This window comes from Acanthopagrus latus, chromosome 18 (assembly GCF_904848185.1).
Source record: "Acanthopagrus latus isolate v.2019 chromosome 18, fAcaLat1.1, whole genome shotgun sequence".
NCBI lineage: Eukaryota > Metazoa > Chordata > Actinopteri > Spariformes > Sparidae > Acanthopagrus > Acanthopagrus latus.
Window position 1 is genome coordinate 31178866 of NC_051056.1, and position 21423 is coordinate 31200288.

Genomic DNA, 21423 nt, shown 5'->3' on the forward strand with positions numbered 1-21423 from the left:
TTTACACACTTTTCATCACTGTGAACGACAAGAAAATCTCACACAGGTGTATTACATCAGGTACACATGATTAGAACATTGTTACTCAGCATTTTGAAGGAGGCTTGAACTATTTAAACCTCAGACATTTAGTTTGGTGTGCTCCTGACTGTTGAAATGAGAGTGATCTCTATGGTGAGATGGAACGAACTGTCTGAGGCCTTCAGAGAGAAGATTGTAGCAGCTTATGAGTCTGGTAAAGGGATTTAAAATGATCTCAAAGGAATTTGAAATCAGCCATTCCACGGTCCAGAAAACAGTCTGTGTGCAGGACATTCAAAACAACAGCCAACATGCCCAGGTCTGGCTGTCCAAGCAAGTTCACCCTGAGAGCAGAAGTCACCAAAAACCCTAAAATGTGCTCACGGGACTTACAGCTGGCTCTTGCTACTGTAGATGTAAAAGTGCCTCTACAACCAGAAGGAGACTACACAAGTTTAATTTTCATGGGAGGAAACATTGCGCTCTAAGAAAAACATGAAGGCCAGACTGAAGTGGGCCTGAGAGAACGTAAACAAAGACCAGGATGTCTGGAATAATGTTTTTGAACAGATGAGTCTAAAAACAAGTCATTTGGACACCAGAACAGAATTCTGTGTTGAGGAGTGGGTCAAACTTTCCTCAGACTGATGTCAGACTGGTAGATGGATATAAGAAGCATCTCACTGAAGTTACTTCAACACCAGCTGTTAGGAAAGCAGGGGTCCTATCTTTGTCCTCAGAATACACATTCTTGTTGATATCTTTAGTTTAATGAGTAAAACAAGATTATTTGTTGTTTACCTGGTATTACATCACCTTCTTTTCCAGAGATAAATAAAAACAAGATTAGACATCGATATGTGAACATTTCTTAATGAAGAACTGAATATTTAATGGTGTCCTAATTTTTTCACATGACTGTATATTAGACTTATCACGGTATAGAACATTTGATCAACTTCACTGATGGTACAGTTTCATTCACAGTGTGTTAACAACATGTAACGTTGGGTTACAGGGTAACCTTGGTGCCCTGAGTATAGAGAATATCTCTCCATTACATATAGAATAGATGTCATGGGATTGCTGACATCCTGGCAGCTGATGTGACTCATCATTTAAGACACACCACGCCTATCGTGGCTTCCCCTGCACTGTCTATAAATAGAGCCAGCTGCGCAGAGTACGGTTGAGTATTCTCATTTGAACTGGTCCTGAGCAGCCTCAAAGTGGATAGATATTCTCTATACTCAGAGAACCAGGGTTACCATGTAACCCAACGTTCTCTTTCTTATGAGAATATCTCTCCATTACATATAGAATACATGTTATGGGACTCTGTAAGACACACCGTGAGGGTACCAAGGACACAGAGCAGGTGCCATTCCTTTAGCAACTCCCTCTAATGTTTTCGAATGAGACATCACCACCACCGGGTACACAAACATAAAATAAACACAGTGTGTACAAATCACCCAAGAACTATATACAATTATACACCCCACACAGAAAGGGGTCAGTGACACCCTGCAAGATGCAAGGGCTGGGTATGAGGAAGAGGTCACTCAGATGGCCAGCACCCTGCTAGACCACTGACAAAAACTCAGGACATCACCCTGGCCAGTCCAACCAGCACAGGGGCATTGAGAGTCTAAAATATATCTTGAAGTGGCCCTCACCACATGCTCAGCTAAGGAGGTGCTGGCAGCAACATTCAAACAATAAAACCGTGTAAACGTGGTCGGAGTCGACCACGTAGCGGCCACACATACCTCTGAGAGAAGGCGCCATGCCACAAGGCCCAGGAGGTCGACACGCCCCGCGTGGAGTGCGCTTTTACCCCCACTGGCACCGGTTCGCCTGTTTCTCTGTATGCCTGTTGGATATGCCCATGTGCACAGTTTGAGCGCAATCCTGCACAGACGTGGGGAGCCCATGCCTCCTTGTCTGATGACATATGCCTCTGCCGTGGTACTGTCGGTCCTTACAAGGACATGGCGGCCCTGCAGCCTTGGAAGAAAATGCCAAAGGGCCAGGTGGATTGCCCTTAGCTCCAAAACATTGATATGCTGGCCCTGCCCGAGGACACCACAGCGTCCGCTGGTGCCCCTTCCTTTGTGGAGACCTCCCCAACCTTCAAGGGAATCGTCCACAGATATCATCCGCCGATGCAGGACTGGACCCAGCCTGCTGCCTCTAGAGATGTTTCCCAGCACCTTCCACCATCTGAGAGCCATACACAATCTCCTAGTGACCAGCACCATAGCCAGTAGGTCTCTCTGTTGACACAGGCCCAGAATGAAGAGACACCTCTGCACTGGCTACATGTGTGGAAGGGCTAGCGGAACCACCTGCACAGCAGCAGCCATGAGGCCCAAGAGGCGGAGACACAGCCTCCAAGTGACTCTAGTCCCCAAACAAAAGTGCGCGAGGCAATCGCTGAGGGAGTCCTGTCTGTCCTGTGTCAATCTCACCAATCCCGTCCTGGCATCCAGCCACATACCAAGGAACTAGGTGGTCTGAGCAGGTTGCAGACGGCACTTTTTGTCGTTGATACACAATCCCAGGTCCCGGATGTGTGACAACAACATTTTTACGTGACAACGACACTGCTGCTCTGTCTGAGCGCATATCAACCAGTCGTCCAGGTAATTTATTATCCTGAGGACCTCCCGCCGCAGAGGCCCCAAGACTGCGTCTATACACCTGGTGAAGGTGCGGGGAGCCAGTGAGACACCAAAGGGGAGGACACAGAATTCGAAGGTTTTGCCATTGAAGGCAAACCTGAGAGATCTCCTGTGACCCTCCCAGATTGGTATTTGGAAATATGCGTCCTTGAGGTCGACTGTTGCAACTCAGTCGTCTACAAGGACAGACCCTGAGGTCCAGAATTGGCCGGAGTGTCCCATCTGGTTTTGGAACAAGAAAGTAACGGGAGTAAAACCCTGCCTGCCTGTCTTCCTGCCACACCTCCCTGATGGCCTCTTTGGCCAGAAGAGTGGATACTTCTGAGCACAGGACCTCTCTGTGCTGGTGATCTGCAACAATGGAGAAAGCAGGCACTGTAGTCACAGGAGGGGTGCTCAGAAACTGAAGATGATACCCTTCGATCAATGTCGAAACAATACAGAGGTCCGCCCCTAGGGCCTCCCATGAAGCCTGAGACCCCTGTGGGGGGAGGCAGGCTGGGAGAGATGTAGCATCAGGATCGGGATTCTGGGCCCTGGGCTGCTTCACCACCAAGGCTCTTGTTCCCCTTTCCACCACGCCGTGCAGCATCCAGCCTTACCCTCAGGTCAGGCAGAGGCTGGCTGAACTGCTGCTGCCTCAAAGCGTTTAACATCTCTCGGGCTGCGCGACAGGCCTCTTGTGCCTGCTGGATCATTGCTGTCGCGTCTGGCCCAAACATAGCCATCGGCTCCACTGGCAGCCTGAGCAGACATGCCTTGTCTTCAGGCTGCAACTGGGACTATGAAAGCCACAGGTTTCGACGTGCCTGCCAGAGCCCTGACAAGGCCTTGCCTGCTGCCACCCCTTGCTCCCTCATGAGTTTAGGGAGAAGTGAGGAGACCTCCTGTAGTTCACCTACCAGCAGCCCCCCACCCTCTTCTGACAATTGCTGGACAAAATGTCTCTCCATGCCTGCGACTTGTCGCTTCTCCGGACCAGCTGTACCGCACGCAGTACCCTCTCCTGATGGAAAAACTTTAATTGCACAAAGTGGAAGGAAGGGAATATGATGAGAGAGGACGCTGGCTGCACCCGCGACTATGTCGCATCTTCAGACCACCTATACCGCAGTCGCTACTCTCAACTCCCTCTGCAGGAGAAAATAGAGAGCAAGACAGCAACTTGCAACCCTGAGAGGAGCCTAACCTAAGACCAGCACTCGACCCGAAAGGTACCGGATCACACCCAGATCCACCATTCAAACTCCCCACTCTTCTTTCTTTTTCTTTTCTTTTTCTCTCACGTCGTCTGATCTGCCGTAGTGAAAATCAGAAGATCAACCGTACTCTGCGCAGCTGGGTCTATTTATAGACGCCGCAGGGGAAGCCACAATAGGTGTGGTGTGTTTTAAATGCTGATTCACGTCAGCTGCCAGGATGTCAGCAATCCCATAACATATATTCTATATGTAATGGAGAGATATTCTCATAAGAAAGAAAACACTTGTTTTGTGCTCTTAAGTTGTGAAATGATGCTGCAGGGTGTGTTCACCAGCTCTATTAGCAGCGTCGTATCTGAACAGCTCTAATACATCTAACAAGCCGCAGTGACACAGCTGCTAGAATAAAGACAAAAGGATCCATTTATGTAAAATACTGAATCTAAAAGTTCCCTCACCTGAACAGATGACAGATGCATCCTGATGGTGTCCACAGTTGTGTGTCCCATATCCACTGTGTGAACACTGACTTAAACGACTCTCACTGCCTGAACAGTTCACATCATCAAGCCAGATCTGTCCAGTCGCTTGACCGTATGCAGTATAATTATAAACATGTGAGGCTGTACCACAGTTCACCTCTCTGCACACCACCTGAGCATCGTTTAGGTCCCATCCGTCACTACAGACTGTTCCCCAGGAGCCATTGTGATAGATTTCTATCCTTCCATAGCACTGAGTAGACCCAGACCCAGCTAATCTGACACCTGCAGAACACAAAGAAAACATATTTCTGGACAGAACACCTGTAAACTGTTCATATACGTAGTTTGTTCATTTTTTGGTAAGTTGGTCATGACAGAAATATTCTTGTAAGACACATTTGTCAAAGGTTATGTTTCATTTACACACCTTCACTTTCACAGACAAGATATATTAGACTTGTCACAATATAGAACATTTGATCAAATTCACTGATGGTACAGTTTCATGTAACACTTGTTTTGTGCTCTTCAGTTGTTAAATGATGCTGCAGGGTGTGTTCACCAGCTCTATTAGCAGCGTCGTATCTGAACAGCTCTAATACATCTAACAAGCTGCAGTGACACAGCTGCTAGAATAAAGACAAAAGGATCCATTTATGTAAAATACTGAATCCAAAAGTTCTCTCACCTGAACAGACCACACCAGCATCCTGATGGTGTCCACAGTTGTGTGTCCCATATCCACTGTGTGAACACTGACTTAGACGACTCTCACTGCCTGAACAGCTCACATCATCGAGCCAGATCTGTCCAGTCCCTTGACCGAACACAGCCGACTGATGAGCCTGTACTGCTGTGCCACAGTTCAACTCTCTGCACACCACCTGAGCATCGTATAGGTCCCATCCATCACCACAGACTGTTCCCCAGATGCCACTGTAGATGATTTCTACCCTTCCAGAGCACTGAGTAGACCCAGACCCAGCTAATCTGACACCTACAGAACACAAAGAAAACATATTTCTGGACGGAACACCTGTAAACTGTTCATATATGTTCGTTCATTTCTTGGTCAGTTAATTATGACAGAAACACTCTTGTAAGACACATTTGTTAAAGGTTATGATTCATTTACACACTTTTCATCACTTTCACAGACAAGAAATATTGCAGTTGTCACAGTATAGAACACTTGATCAAATTCACTGATGGTACAGTTTCATTCATAGTGTGTTAACAACATGTAACACTTGTTTTGTGCTCTTCAGTTGTGAAATGATGCTGCAGGGTGTGTTCACCAGCTCTATTAGCAGCGTCGTATCTGAACAGCTCTAATACATCTAACAAGCCGCAGTGACACAGCTGCTAGAATAAAGACAAAAGGATCCATTTACGTAAAACAGTGAATCCAAAAGTTCTCTCACCTGAACAGACCACACCAGCATCCTGATGGTGTCCACAGTTGTGTGTCCCAAATCCACTGTTTGAACAGTGATATAAATAACTCTCTCCTCCTGAACAGCTCACATCATCGAGCCAGATCTGTCCAGTCCCTTGACCGAACACAGCCAACTGATGAGCCTGTACTGCTGTGCCACAGTTCAACTCTCTGCACACCACCTGAGCATCGTTTAGGTCCCATCCATCACCACAGACTGTTCCCCAGATGCCACTGTAGATGATTTCTACCCTTCCAGAGCACTGAGTAGACCCAGACACAGCTAATCTGACACCTACAGAACACAAAGAAAACATATTGCTGGACGGAACACCTGTAAACTGTTCATATATGTTCGTTCATTTCTTGGTCAGTTGGTCATGACATTAACATTCTTGTAAGACACATTTTGTGAAGGTTATGATTCGTTTACACACTTTTCATCACTGTGAACGACAAGAAAATCTCACACAGGTGTATTACATCAGGTACACATGATTAGAACATTGTTACTCAGCATTTTGAAGGAAGCTTGAACTATTTAAACCTCAGACATTTAGTTTGGTGTGCTCCTGACTGTTGAAATGAGAGTGATCTCTATGGTGAGATGGAACGAACTGTCTGAGGCCTTCAGAGAGAAGATTGTAGCAGCTTATGAGTCTGGTAAAGGGATTTAAAATGATCTCAAAGGAATTTGAAATCAGCCATTCCACAATCCAGAAAACAGTCTGTGTGCAGGACATTCAAAACAACAGCCAACATGCCCAGGTCTGGCTGTCCAAGCAAGTTCACCCTGAGAGCAGAAGTCACCAAAAACCCTAAAATGTGCTCACGGGACTTACAGCTGGCTCTTGCTACTGTAGATGTAAAAGTGCCTCTACAACCAGAAGGAGACTACACAAGTTTAATTTTCATGGGAGGAAACATTGCACTCTAAGAAAAACATGAAGGCCAGACTGAAGTGGGCCTGAGAGAACGTAAACAAAGACCAGGATGTCTGGAATAATGTTCTTTGAACAGATGAGTCTAAAAACAAGTCATTTGGACACCAGAACAGAATTCTGTGTTGAGGAGTGGGTCAAACTTTCCTCAGACTGATGTCAGACTGGTAGATGGATATAAGAAGCATCTCACTGAAGTTACTTCAACACCAGCTGTTAGGAAAGCAGGGGTCCTATCTTTGTCCTCAGAATACACATTCTTGTTGATATCTTTAGTTTAATGAGTAAAACAAGATTATTTGTTGTTTACCTGGTATTACATCACTTTCTTTTCCAGAGATAAATAAAAACAAGATTAGACATCGATATGTGAACATTTCTTAATGAAGAACTGAATATTTAATGGTGTCCTAATTTTTTCACATGACTGTATATTAGACTTATCACGGTATAGAACATTTGATCAACTTCACTGATGGTACAGTTTCATTCACAGTGTGTTAACAACATGTAACACTTGTTTTGTGCTCTTCAGTTGTGAAATGATGCTGCAGGGTGTGTTCACCAGCTCTATTAGCAGCGTCGTATCTGAACAGCTCTAATACATCTAACAAGCCGCAGTGACACAGCTGCTAGAATAAAGACAAAAGGATCCATTTATGTAAAATACTGAATCCAAAAGTTCTCTCACCGGAACAGATGACAGATGCATCCTGATGGTGTCCACAGTTGTGTGTCCCATATCCACTGTGTGAACACTGACTTAAACGACTCTCACTGCCTGAACAGTTCACATCATCAAGCCAGATCTGTCCAGTCCCTTGACCGAACACAGCCGACTGATGAGCCTGTACTGCTGTGCCACAGTTCACCTCTCTGCACACCACCTGAGCATCGTTTAGGTCCCATCCATCACCACAGACTGTTCCCCAGATGCCACTGTAGATGATTTCTACCCTTCCAGAGCACTGAGTAGACCCAGACCCAGCTAATCTGACACCTACAGAACACAAAGAAAACATATTTCTGGACGGAACACCTGTAAACTGTTCATATATGTTCGTTCATTTCTTGGTCAGTTAATTATGACAGAAACACTCTTGTAAGACACATTTGTTAAAGGTTATGATTCATTTACACACTTTTCATCACTTTCACAGACAAGATATATTGCAGTTGTCACAGTATAGAACACTTGATCAAATTCACTGATGGTACAGTTTCATTCATAGTGTGTTAACAACATGTAACACTTGTTTTGTGCTCTTCAGTTGTGAAATGATGCTGCAGGGTGTGTTCACCAGCTCTATTAGCAGCGTCGTGTCTCAGCAGCTCTAATACATCTAACAAGCTGCAGTGACACAGCTGCTAGAATAAAGACAAAAGGATCCATTTACGTAAAACAGTGAATCCAAAAGTTCTCTCACCTGAACAGACCACACCAGCATCCTGATGGTGTCCACAGTTGTGTGTCCCAAATCCACTGTTTGAACAGTGATATAAATAACTCTCTCCTCCTGAACAGCTCACATCATCGAGCCAGATCTGTCCAGTACCTTGACCGAACACAGCCAACTGATGAGCCTGTACTGCTGTGCCACAGTTCAACTCTCTGCACACCACCTGAGCATCGTTTAGGTCCCATCCATCACCACAGACTGTTCCCCAGATGCCACTGTAGATGATTTCTACCCTTCCAGAGCACTGAGTAGACCCAGTTAATCTGACAGAGAAGCCTATCAGGTCAGGACAGAGCACACAATCGTTCAGTATTTACACAAAATGTAAACTAAAAGGATCTTAGACGTCACACAAGAGACTGACCTGCAGCAGGTGAGCTTGAGATCAAGAGGAGAGAGACTACAGAGGAACACAGTAACATCAGTCATTACATTCAGAAAACTTAACGTGCAGAAATAAAAGTTGCACTTGTTTCTGATTGAGATGCAAGTCTACACAATCTGAGTCTTTACAGACTCCCTTTTCTACACAATTAAATTTGGTAGTTGTTCTCAGATTTAAATTTTTGATTCCTGTCTTACCAAGAGTCAAACAACGAAGGTGTCCCTGTTGTACACTCCCCATGGCTGACACAGAGGATGCCCTGTATCACTTGTCAGTGACAGTACAGGAGGCAGGAGATCCCTTTATACTGGCTGTCCTTCCTGGAACACTTCCTCTTTTTCTTTCTAGTGTTTTTTTTTCCTTCATGTGAAACTACAGTAGAGAATTATGATAATGCTATTATCTATCTATCTATCACTAAGTACCTCTACAGAATGAAAATTTAGGTAGAACAACCCTTTAAAACACAGGCAGGCAGACAGACAGTGGCAAGTACAGATTCCAAGGGCACCAGCTTTCCACCACATTCAGTTGTATTCAGTAAATCCAGATGTGTCACTTCCCTGAGGTGAAACCAGGTGTCCTGCTTAAATCTTTGGAAATATTTGTGTTACGGGACTTTTAAATGGATCAACACTTCGATCAGTGCAGTCATTTAAAATAATCCATGAGTCAGCCCCATCAGCTTCTAACACAGGTGATCTCAGCATGTTTGAGCAGTATAAGAAACAACATTAATGTGCTGTAACGTTAGGAGCCCCCAGGATGAGATGACACCAGTCAAGACTTCTGCAGGACTGCAGACTCAGACGCTCATGGGTGTTCTTACATCTTTGCTGACCTCGTGTGGAACAATGCAGCAGTACTGAAACATGGTGGGAGGAGCCTCGCAGGCCGTGTGTGTGTGTGTGTGTGTGTGTGTGTGTGTGTGTGTGTGTGTGTGTGTGTGTGTGTGTATTTTGTACAGAGGGTGTGCACCCTCACCACTCCTCTCGTCTGTTCCTTGGACTGCTACTTCCTGGACACCAGAAACAGTCAGTAAGCTGCAGCCCATGATCGCAGTGTCTATGAGAAATCCTGTCGTGTTTCCAGTGAGGCAGCTGTTTCCATCTTGCTGCTCAGCTTCTGGGTTTAGAGGACTGACATCTGTGTCTGACAGGAGGCACTCCGGATCTGGACGGGCTGCAGGACGGACGTAAGTATTCAACCTTTACTGCTGATGTGATTCTTATTCATTAGCAGTTGATCATTTCTGCCTCAATATTGTTAAAATGTAGTTTGACAAAAAGGCACTACACACTCTTCATGTTGAACTAAGCCATTAATCACATATTGATTTATTATTGCAGGAAGTTGAACATTGAGCCGTTTGTCATTTATTCCAAGATGCAGCATGGCATTTCAATCAAACACATCAGCTCTAAAGATTAATAAGACTGAAATCTTGCATTCTTTTGCAACACATAACTGTAGAAATATTGAGGGACTGTATGAGTGTGCAGACTGACCTTCAGACATCATGGTGAACACTGTGGATGTGCAGTCACAATGACACAAGGCGCTCCACTTCATTTCAGCTTCATTGTAGACACAGGTTGATGGACGATGGAAACTGGCACCACTGCAGTTGGTTTCTGTACAAGCAGAAAACAGGTGAAATGCATTACCACACTTCACAGTAACCTAAATACATAGGAACAAATATCTGGATGTGTTAACATTATACACATTCAGTCTCACTCAACTTAAATAGCTAAAACAACAGACTGCCCACATCAATCAACAACTCACATTCTCGCTCAGACAAACCAGGGATTGGCTCACACCTGAACTCAAGTCTCTACATACAGGTGTTAATCAAGCCAGGTTCCTCCTACAACCTGCTGTTTGCACCAGTAGCTTTACCATATTATTGTATGTCAGCCTTAATCTTTTATTTTCTTTTTTTGAAGAAAAGAGTGAACAGGACACGTTAATTACACTGTACATTTGAGTTTTTTAAGCAAAACAAACAAAAAACAATGGACACGAAGACAAAAACAAAACAAAACAAAACAAAACCCAAGAAAAACAGTGAGTCTGTGTGGTGGTGAGCCAGGGGGAGTTCCAGTACTACTGATGCTTTTACCTGAAATCTGCTCTATATGGGTTGATAAAGTCAATCCATCCTTTCCAGTATTTATCAAATATGTCTGTCTTGAGTCCCAAAGAAACTGTTGAAAAATGTCATGAATCACATTAAACCAGTCAGCTAATGTGAGTGAACCTTGACTTTTTTTGGTGATGGCTTTTTTTTACTGGAGACCGCCATTATTCTGATCATGTGCGCCTTGGAGAAGCCAAGAATCTGTTGTGGCATCATACCTAAGTACAAGACCCGGAAGCAAAATTCAAACCTAAAGTGAAACTTGCGCCAAAATGCAACCTAGGCTGTATTTGTGAATGTATATGAATCAAACCTTTGTCTAAAAGTATGATTATGACAAAAGAGGCAATATTGAGATTTACCATAGTTTTGTTTTCAGGTCAAGCTGATTTTCAGTGTTGTTACACTAGCATCAAAATGCTATTTTTAAAAAACAACAGGGTTACAACGAGAAGGCTCGACACAACATGAAACTCTGCTTGTAGTATCACCAGCATCTCTGCACATGAGCACACAGAGTTTACTAAAAAGAAGGTGTTTGAACAACTCACGTTAGCAGCTCTATCTCTGCTGCGCCGCCGTCATGGCAGACAAAAAGAGTCGATCCCCGAGTGCAACCTAACAGGAAGGAGAGTAATAGTGGACCGCTCCTCAAGCCTTCCTGTTAGGTTGGAAGCAAGCAAAATATATATTTTTACTGAGGAAACTGACAAACAAAATAGTAAAGCACAGTGACTTGAATGAGTAACTTTAATCTGATTACTGGTTTTGAAGTATTAACATGTTAGATCACTTGTTACTGGAAAAAAGTGGTCAGATTAGAGAACACAGAGTAACGCGTTACCAAGTAACACCTTGTTACTGACATCACTGTCGGGAACCCAACATCCACTATTTGCTGGTCCGAGGAGGGCGAAGGATCCAGGGTCCAACTTCTCAACAAAAGAATCACAGAGGGTGAGTTTCTCTTAGCAACTTCACAAACACCATGGACCCTGATGTTGTCCCCCAGGAGCCCCTCCTGGTCTGTTAGCTTCATTTCCAAGCGGGTCTTCATCTTTAGTAGCTCCAGCAGTGTGTCTTTGTACTCTGTCCTCCGCCTCAGCAATTCTGTCCTCAGCCTCATCAATCCTGATATTTGTCCTATTATATCTTCCTTTATTTCCCTCAGTTTCTCACAGTTCTCTAGGCAGAAATCTCTCAGTTCTTGAGGAATCACATCCAAGTTTGCCATGTTTTCCTCCACTGACCGACTCTCTGTGGTTAGCTGGCACAAGCTAGCTCTGCTCTCGTCTACTGGAGATTTGTCTCTGTCTGGAGTCTTTGCCGGGGATTGACTTCTTCTGTTGTCTCTTATGCATATGATGAGAAGGTCCTACCTGCAGAACCATAGCGCCCTGAAGGCCCCGCAGCTGCAGTTCTAGATGCAGCCATTTTAGACATACGCATGCATGGAAACCCGCGCAACACTTAACCACCAGCGACAGGACTTATTGCTGAACTCCATCAAGGCAGTCTGTAACAGTTTGGGTCCATATTTCTTGGTTGAGGTAGTTTGTACTGCCACACTCGCACTAGGGTTTCCACAGTGCTTGATGTTTATTACTAACATAAACATTAACTTTCTATGCCCAGTTGTACGGCTACTTTTTTATCATACATTAACAAAAATATAAAAATAGGCATCCGTCCGTGGCATGTGCGCCACGATGCTCTCTCGTATCCAGGCAACACAGTACACAGTCTTAGAGGTTCGGGTTGCGTCCAAAGTTCGTTTAGTATGTTTGAAACCTTAGTATGAACCCAATAGTACATGAGGTGCATACTATTTCCAGTAAATATTAAAGTATGCTAGAACTGGACACTACGCCGGCATGAATAGCCCACAATGCAATGCAGCAGTGACGACAACAAAAACACAACAGACACCGGTGGACAGTGACACCATGGTAACCCGTGCCAACCTCACCTCTACCGGCTCCTCTACAATAATATAACGTTGATATAATGCGGTCCAATACAGCAACATCACTTAAAGAGTTCGCCAGCGGTTCACATTTATTATTCTGTGGCTTCTTATTGGCTGCCTAACAAGGATTTAGGGCTAACCCTAACCCTCGACCAAGGATTTTCTTGGTCGACCAGTGGTCGTCATTTAGAGCGATTAGTCGAGTAACCAGCGCATATACAGGGTTCTCACCAGACGGTGGAACAACGGCGCTGCGCCGCTGTATTGCTAGCTCAGCGCCACTATACTCATTTTCAGTGTTAGCTGTTAGCAGGTGGGCAGGAAGCTAGGCTACTTACATGTTTAAGGTGTTACACCATGTTCGTCATGGAGGAGTGATACGCGAAGTTTTTCTTGCAAAGTTTGCATGTCACCCTCTTGGGGTCATCCTTCTACTTTTCAAAATGATCCCATGTTTTAGACGTCTTTCCCGACATGGTTGGCTATCAATCGTTAACTGTCTAACCGAGATGTGGAAGGGCCTGTTATTCACTCAAAAGTATGCTGAATTATAGTACACATATTGGCCATGTAGTGTACAGTATGGAATTTCGGACGCAACCTCAGTTTCAACTCGCGCATGCGTATTTCTGAAACGGTGCGTATAGAACTCGCGCATGTGTTTGTCTAAAACTGCCGAGGCTCTCCGGCGCTGCAGTGCTCTGATATTGCATGTGATAAGCCCCTACTATAACTTTTTTTTTTTACACTTGAAACAAATTATGGTGGAGCTGTTAAGTTAGGCTGCTGCCTGCACAGGCCCGTCGCCAGACGTCAGTCTTAAGGGGGACATATGAAATGCATGGGAGGGCACAATTATTATTAGCCTACAGTAACTATACTTTTAATATTCCTATACTCTATTGACGCAGCACGTAATCATCGCGTTAAACATAACCAACAGCAGTATGACCAGGTATAGCCTTCAACATCAGTCCTCATAATTAAAGCAATACAGTACATAGAAGAAATGTTATGAATATCCATAAAACACTTGACTATACAACATATTAGATGTAACACCAGAAGCATCTCTTAAATATTGCATTTTAAAGCAGTCAGCAGAGGGATATGCATTGCCCCTACACACGCGCGCGCGCATACACACGCACGGAGACTGTGAACCTACCGGTACTTTCAGTGGAGGCATCACTGTCCTCTCTCCAGTCCCTCCTGTCACGACAGCGGGAGGCGGCGTTTCTCCGAGCTGAACCTCCTCATCAGCGTGTCTTTCCACTCGGACTCGGGGTGTCAGTCATTTTCTTCACCAGGAACTCATGAGCCACAGTATATTCTGATTCAACCACATCAATTCCAGCTAATACCAGGAGAGGGGTTACCTTTGATGGGTCCAAGAAATTATCCCGGCCTCTGCGTTCAAAGCAGCCAGTGCACCAATGAGCTCACTACTGCGCTCTCCAAAACGCACATCCAACTCCCCTCGCACGGCATCGATAACACTGTAAAATGATCTCTTGAACTCAGTGTTTTCGTCGATGTCACTTTGTGGCTGACCAACTGTTTCCTCAACTAAAAATCCGCAGAGGTTCTTGTTAATCGTGTTAAGGTTCTTGTCACTGGCACAGCCTCGGTGGCCGTGGCTGGAGGAACGCAGAGATCCCACAGAACTCGTTTTCTGTGCGCAGTGTCTTCACACAGTCAGAGGCGCTGTTCACAAGTGTCACCGCACTGAACAAGTCCATATCTTCGGCTTGTAGCGGACTGTTAGGCGGCTCGAAAAGTGACAACAGTTTCAAAACACGGTGCGCAATGAAAAGAAAACAGCGCTGTGTAATGGCACGAAGCAGCCCTGTAACCTCGACACGGACCTCCAGTCCAAGGCCTCGTGTGTTTTCCACCTCGGTCAGTAATGTGGAAATGTCATGAAGACTCTTCACCACAACTTTAACGGTTGCCAGGTGGCCAGTCCATCTCTGAGACATTTCAGGATCTTGCCTTTGTACAGAGTAGACACGGTTGGCTTCCTGATGAAGTCGTACAGCATGTTGCATACTCCAGAAAAATCCTTGACAGCTGCTTGACTGGACATGGCATGAATCACAACCAGATGAAGCTGGTGATTAAAGCAGGCGGTGAATTTGTGGTGTGTTACGATCCAGCTTGTTTTGGAGCAATTTCTGTGCACCACCATGCCTGCCAGACATGAGTGATGCGCCAACATAAACCTGACTCAGGATTTTGTCCGTGCTGAGTCATCAATGATGACACCTGTCAGAGCCTCTGCATCACCTTTCTCAGATGTGGCCATTACCAAGAGGTGCTCACACACACACACCATAGTTTAACAAAACGCTCAACCACAGATACATTTTCTTGGCCTATGGACATGTAGACATACCTCATTTCATAGACACTGAAGACAACACAGACTGCAGCTGAAATAATGTTTGAACTAAACAATCAGTAACTGTTTGTTTCCTGACTCGTTGTCGAATCATTGTCAGTGTTACACTCTGTGTGAGGTAAATGTAGGAGTGTATTTACTGGAGAGACAACTGAGTGTTGAACTCTTGATCCATTGCAGTGCTGGTCGGTGGCTGGATTTATCACTTGCTGTAGTATTTGATATTAAGTAAAATATGCAAGTCTACCTTTTATTTACTTTAAAATGTTTATTGAGAAGAAGGAAATCAGGAGTACTGTATCAGTGGGGGTGCCAGAGGTCAGTATTGCATTCAAACATAGAGGGTTTTTTTCAACACATACATTTAATCAGTGATTCAGCCTACAGCAAGTGTCAGATTTGGGATTTGATAAGAAACAGAACTGAAAAGTGGAACACCCTCTCAGTCACAAACTGTTCATTTCTTCTTTCCTGTCATCCACAGATTTCTGAGGCTTCCTGTCTTCTTCACAGATTTTGAAATGTGGCTCATGGTTTTTTCTGTCCCGCTGCTTCCTGCCATCGTGATGGTATCCAGCCGCTGTCGTGTCAGAGTTGCCGCGCTGTGCCATCGAGCTCTGACCTGGGCACTGAGGCTGGTGCGAGGAACAGCGTGTGTGAGGAGCACTCACGCCTTCGTGTTCTCCAGATGCACCCATGGCAAAGCTGACAGCGTCCTGGAGACCTTTGACCTTTATGCTGACACACACCCCTCCCTCCACATCAGTCCACACACTGGTCAGTATGCATACATTCGTTTATGTACCAGGTGCATTAAAGGGGCACTGTGTACTTTGAGGAAAAACTAAAACTCAGAATTTTAATATTTATAATATTAATGAGGTAATAATACAACCTTAGAAATATTGATTTTCTCTATAAGTGAATAAACAAGCTGTTCTCAGAGGACAAAAAGGTCACATGTCACATGTTAGTCAAACAGGATGAAATGGTGTTGTCCTTTAAGTTTGTCAGTTTGCTTATTCAGTTTCTTCAGTCATGGATAAATATCAATCGTTGTGTTACGACCCAGCTCGTTAGGAGAAAGGGAAGCAACATAAAACCAGGTGTACTTGGTAAATGAAAGTTATCTTATTCACCAGAAGCAGGATTGTACACACAACACAAACAACAGAGGCAAAGGACCGAGGGCCTGTGAGTGCTGTGACCAAAACCTCACGCCACAAGAACAGTTTCTTCCCGTCTACTGTCAGCCTTATCAACAAGGCCTGAATCCCCCCTGACACTCCTCACACTCCACCTCTACCACTGACTCTACTGTCACACTGACAGCACCATAACTCTATGCGTTACATTAACGCTCAGCTTGAACTACCTATTCATTTGCGCATTTTCATTTGCACATTATTTCTTGTAATTGTTCACTGCCAGCTGGTCTGCTCCTTTTACCCAAAAAACAGATTGTGTATATATATTTATATTGTCATGTCATGTCATTGTCCGTAACCGCTTATCCCTTTCCATGGGGTCACGGGGTGTTGCTGCTGGAGCCAATCCCAGCCTTGTCTCAGGGCGAGGGCAGGGTACAAGTCGCCAGCTCATCGCAGGGCCCTCACTAATGAGCAATGTGGGGTTCAGTATCTTGCTCAAAGACACTTCGACATGCAGCTCAGCCTTGCCCTGAGCTGGGATTTGAACTAGCGACCTTTCGATCACTAGTCGACCTGCTCTACCCGCTGAGCTACAGCCGCCCCTATATATTTATATCATATAGTTATATTTTCTACTTTTTAAAATAGTTTAAATTGTTAAATTGTGATATTTTCTATTTTTTAAAATAGTTTATATTATTAATTTGTTATATTTTCACTTAATAGTCATTTGATGCATGCACCAACATCACCACAACAAATTCCTCATATGTGTAAAATCGTACTTGGCAATAAAGCTTTTCTGATTCTGATTCTGATTCTGAAATCAACAACCAAAAGATGACTCATATAACCAAGCTGCTGTTGCACCTAACAGACAACAAAATAAAAATAAAACCTCCCTGTCTACTTCCTTACTTACCCCGAACCAGAAACAGTCAAAAACTGCTGCTGTGTGTGATCAGTACTGTTTAAACTACACCTGGCCCAGTCTGCAGACAATTAACAACTGTCTCATTCACAATCAAGCATGGGCGAGGCTAGCCCATTTTTAGGGGTGCTCCAGCACCCCTAAAACTTGGAGTAAGAAATGATGTTATTCTAAAATTTGTGTTCGTCTTTGACAAGGTTAAATTATGTCCAAAGCATACTCTGTAGTTGGTGGTTTAAAATGTATATGTGAAGGACGAAAATGAAAACACCCCCGCTTAGCAAATGGTATCATCCTTTTCTCACGCGCTACTTCTCCTCTGTACCTGCACTGCTCCGCAGCCCAACCGTCGCAACCGCGACAACATGATTATTGTAGGTTCAATATCGCGGGCAAATGGCAAATTTAAGTTGCACACAGTGAAGCACTACACCCAAAGTTATCTTGAAATCTATTAGTATCATCATTACTCGCTGAATCACTGGAGACCGATTTAGGGACCGTCATTAAATTACTTTGCATAAATATATTAATATAAAATAATTGCAGTATCTTCCATGTCATGTAACCCAGTGACTCCAAACCAGCAGCAGATTGTATTAGCAAACTTGACGAATGAGACACAGCTCTCTCTACTGTACTTTAGTGCTTCCTCTATTTTATATGAATATTAATATGCAGAAATTATGATAAGAAAATGATGGTAAAAAAGTTCTTTAATGCTCAAGAGGTTGACATATTTTCAAGCAGCAATGTCAGCTTCTACACTATTTTGTCTCATGTCTTAGATTCTGATTCTTAAATTCTGAAAATGATTTTTTTCCCTTATAAATCTCACCAGTAGTCACCATTTAAAGGGTTATTTTTCAAAATGTTCACCCCGGACCCCGCTAGTGTTGCTGGGTTAGCAACTCAGATCCACTGCTACAAAACAATCTTTCTCAAAAATGTTTTCATTCTATTTTGCCCTTTGCCAATCATACCTATGGAAAAGTGTTAAGCTAAAGTAAAAAAGAAAAAAAAATGGGTTTTGAAGTTAGCTGAACCAATGTTAAAATGATAGTTATTTTTCAATAAACATATTTTTTGTTTTTGTGAGAAAAAAGGGTGGATGGTGGCAGTTGGACTCATTGGGTGCTCAGCACCCCTAAAGCTGTGACCCTAGAATCACCCCTGCAATCAAGTCAAAGTCGGGACAGTTTTGAGAGACACGGTGTTGTGCTGCTCAATTGAAATCACAGCTGCCATGACTTTTATAAAAGCATCTTACATTACATATCTATTAGCGTCCCATCATATTAACATAGTAAGTCACTAATCATTTGTTCACCCGGACTTTATTCTGTCCACAGGTGCTTTCATCAGAAGAAGTGTTTGAAGTCCAGTCCACAGTGTGAAATAATAATCAGTCACACATCTGTAAAGATATGACAAGTCATCATTCGTAATATTTATTATGTATTCATGGAACACAGCACCAGTTTGTGAGTGAAAACTGTTCTGGTTCCAAGCCGATGAAGATCAACAGCACCCTGTCCCTGTCTTCTGTCCCAGCTGAGGCAGTGGATGAGGTGATGAGGCGAGTGCGACCCTCCCGGGTGTTGGAGCTGGGGATGCACTGCGGCTACACATCAGTCCGCCTCCTGCGTCTGCTGCCCCCTGCTGGCACACTGGTCACAGTGGAGATAGACCCGCACACAGCAGAGCTTGGGGAGGAGATCATATTGGTTGCTGGCTTCAAACACTCCCAGGTACACTCAGGTGCACCCAGGTACACCCAGGTACACTCAGGTGCACTCAGGTACACCCAGGTGCACTCAGGTGCACCCAGGTACACCCAGGTACACTCAGGTGCACCCAGGTGAAAAACCTATCGCTCTTTAAAGGAACATTTCTCTGAAGGGTTTTAATCCATCTTCTGTGCTCCTCTGATTCTTTGCAGTTCCAGGTGCTGACATCTAGTTCAGCTGAGGCCATCCCATCATTGTGTCCTGTTCTTGAGCCTGACCAAGGGACCAGTGAGGGGTTCAGTCTGGTGCTGATGGACCATGACCCCCAGCGGTACCTTCCAGACCTACTGGCTTTACAGAGAAAGAAGCTCCTCAACCCGTCTGGCTGCTCTGTCCTCCTGATCTACAGGAACCGAAGAGCTGAAGGTCTCAGAGAAATCCTGGACCACATCAGAGCGAGACCTGACTACTACGCCATCAAGTCAGAGCTTCAGTTTATGACAGAGATCTTCTACCAAAAGGAAGAGAGGCGATGGTAAAATCACGCGATGTGACTGTGTGCTTTTAGTCTCTGTGGACTATATAAACATATAGTGTTAAATACTTAATATTGTCTGTATTTGGAGAGTAGAAATATTTTCTAAAATGTTTGTCATGTCATGTTTTTTCATGGCTGTGGCCTCTCTCAGCAGAGGACACAGAGACACACTGACCAGATGCAGAGCACATCTGTCACCACTTGATGGCGCTCTCTGCTTTTTAAAGCACAGAAGTTAAGGCATCTCACTGCTTCGACAGCACAAGCTTACATGTCACTCCTGCAGCTCAGCGCAGCTCAATAAAAACTTTTAGATTTCTTTTCTTTTTCTGTGACAGAAAACTTAACCTTTGAATCTCTGATTGAAATTCACATCTGTGTCCTGAGTTATTCATGACAGCTACATGATCCACAGCCGTCCTGTTTTCATGCTCACGCCCTCTTGTGCATGTTGTGATATTTACTGTCAAATGCCACTGTCAGTGTTCACAATTGAAAAATAAAGCATTGTATGAGAAACTGCTCCCAGTCATCAACACTGTTGCCCTAACAGGTTGTTAACATCTAAGATTCAGTGTCCCAGCAGGCACCGCCTCATGAATGCAGAGAATCAAAACTGTTTTATGGGCCAAACTCAGATGGAGTTTTCCAAATTTGCCTCTAATGGCACTGCTGAGGCTTTGGAAGCAGCTGGAAAGCCATTACATGCTTTAGAGACAATTTACTGCAGAATTTAAATAAATAATATCTGTGCAAACGCACAATTTTAATTAAATGCAATATTTCCAGGAGCCTCGGGGTGGGTCGAGACTCTAGACAACTGTTACACAACAGCGTGATGAATGTAGTAATAAGTAAAATTATACTAACTTAGAGAGCTTTAACTGCAGTGGAAGGGAGTGGAGGGGAAGTGGCGTCAACCTTCAGCTACTATAAATTAGACATGGAGGTGAGGTGGTCAGGGATGAGAACTTTGTACATGCATCCAGTCTGACGGTTCACTGTGACAGTCTCCACACAGCAAAACGGGTAATGGAGCTGGCAGAATGTGACGAGCTGCATGAATACTTTATAATCTCATACAGGGATCATTAGCTGCACTGCAGGGGAAGTGGCAATTGCATTTTCTGAACACAGGAAACAACACAGACTACAGAAAGTCGACTGCAGGCATCTGGGTTATTATCTGCTCCCCAACTGGTTCTTCTGCAGGAGCACAAACAACCAACGGATCAGAACCCAAAGTCTCACAATCACAGTCAAAATATGACTTCTTTAATTCCAAATTAAGATATTTGGAAAAAAGTGAATACCCACTTGGAAGAAGTGATTGTCTGCATCTGAATATTATTATCGCTAATTAGCAATCTGGAACTCTTCACTTTGAAAATAACAACATCCTGGGTGGCTGTAATCATTGGAGACGATAAAAAGGGTTTCTGCAGTTTGTGTTCTGAATGAAAGAAGTCGTGTCATGATGAAGATTCAAGTCTTTGGATTCAGTTTTTGTTTGATGTCTTTGTAAAAGTTTACAAGTTTCTGAGCCGAGATAGTTTACTTTCTGTTTATTAAAGAAAAAGGTGGTAAGGTATAAATGACAATGGAACTAGTTTGCTGTCGACTTGTGGTGCTCGAAGCAACAACAGACACATCTGAAACCTTCTACATTTTTAATTCTCAACAGCAAAGTCTCAAACCTCATGTGAGTAGTTTCATGTAGGAAGTGTGCTCATGGATGAGAGCTGAGCTATCTAAGCTATCTAAGCTAACTAAGCTAACTAAGCTAACGTTACAGGTTGTTACAGGAGATAGAATGTAACTAAGTACATTCGTTGATGAGGGACCAATAAATCTTATTTCTTCCAACCTGTCACAATGTTTCTCATGTTGGTGTTTTCATATCTGGCTGTTATTTGTCTTCAACTGTAATCTACT

The 21423-nt window shown here is 44.0% G+C and overlaps 2 protein-coding genes and 1 long non-coding RNA gene across 16 annotated transcripts in view; 1 reads left to right on the forward strand and 2 right to left on the reverse strand.

The window, feature by feature from the left end:
* The window catches only part of LOC119006981 (deleted in malignant brain tumors 1 protein), a 26738-nt gene extending 17012 nt beyond the window's left edge, over window positions 1-9726 (reverse strand). For 7 of the 12 annotated variants that reach the window (XM_037076182.1, XM_037076180.1, XM_037076177.1 and 4 more), the window contains exons 1-8: window positions 9604-9726; window positions 8817-8991; window positions 8599-8634; window positions 8202-8510; window positions 7466-7774; window positions 5820-6128; window positions 5084-5392; window positions 4369-4677 (exon numbers count right to left, since the gene is read on the reverse strand). In XM_037076182.1, the coding sequence (XP_036932077.1) occupies window positions 4369-4677; window positions 5084-5392; window positions 5820-6128; window positions 7466-7774; window positions 8202-8510; window positions 8599-8634; window positions 8817-8859 (1624 nt within the window). In that variant the 5' untranslated portion in view covers window positions 8860-8991; window positions 9604-9726. The remainder of the gene's footprint in view (window positions 1-4368; window positions 4678-5083; window positions 5393-5819; window positions 6129-7465; window positions 7775-8201; window positions 8511-8598; window positions 8635-8816; window positions 8992-9603) is intronic. The other 5 variants (XM_037076174.1, XM_037076172.1, XM_037076173.1 and 2 more) reach the window with 5 other exon arrangements.
* On the forward strand, window positions 9073-20087 carry LOC119006983 (catechol O-methyltransferase-like). Of its 3 annotated transcripts, none has more exons than XM_037076197.1 (4): window positions 9073-9814; window positions 15623-15915; window positions 18775-18971; window positions 19163-20087. In XM_037076197.1, exons 1-4 carry the CDS (start codon window positions 9492-9494, stop codon window positions 19487-19489), a joined length of 1140 nt encoding a protein of 379 aa, XP_036932092.1. In that variant the 5' UTR covers window positions 9073-9491; the 3' UTR covers window positions 19490-20087. The 3 variants fall into 3 exon arrangements, with proteins under 3 accessions (XP_036932092.1, XP_036932094.1, XP_036932093.1); XM_037076199.1 differs by lacking the exon at window positions 9073-9814 and adding an exon at window positions 13673-13689 and having other exon boundaries at window positions 19163-20085; XM_037076198.1 differs by lacking the exon at window positions 9073-9814 and adding an exon at window positions 14658-15051 and having other exon boundaries at window positions 19163-20086.
* LOC119006986 lies at window positions 15392-18058 on the reverse strand. The gene is made up of 2 exons (XR_005070970.1): window positions 17212-18058; window positions 15392-15876 (listed from the first exon to the last, which is right to left on the reverse strand). It is a non-coding gene; the product is annotated as an uncharacterized LOC119006986 (long non-coding RNA).
* Window positions 20088-21423: the final 1336 nt, after the last annotated feature.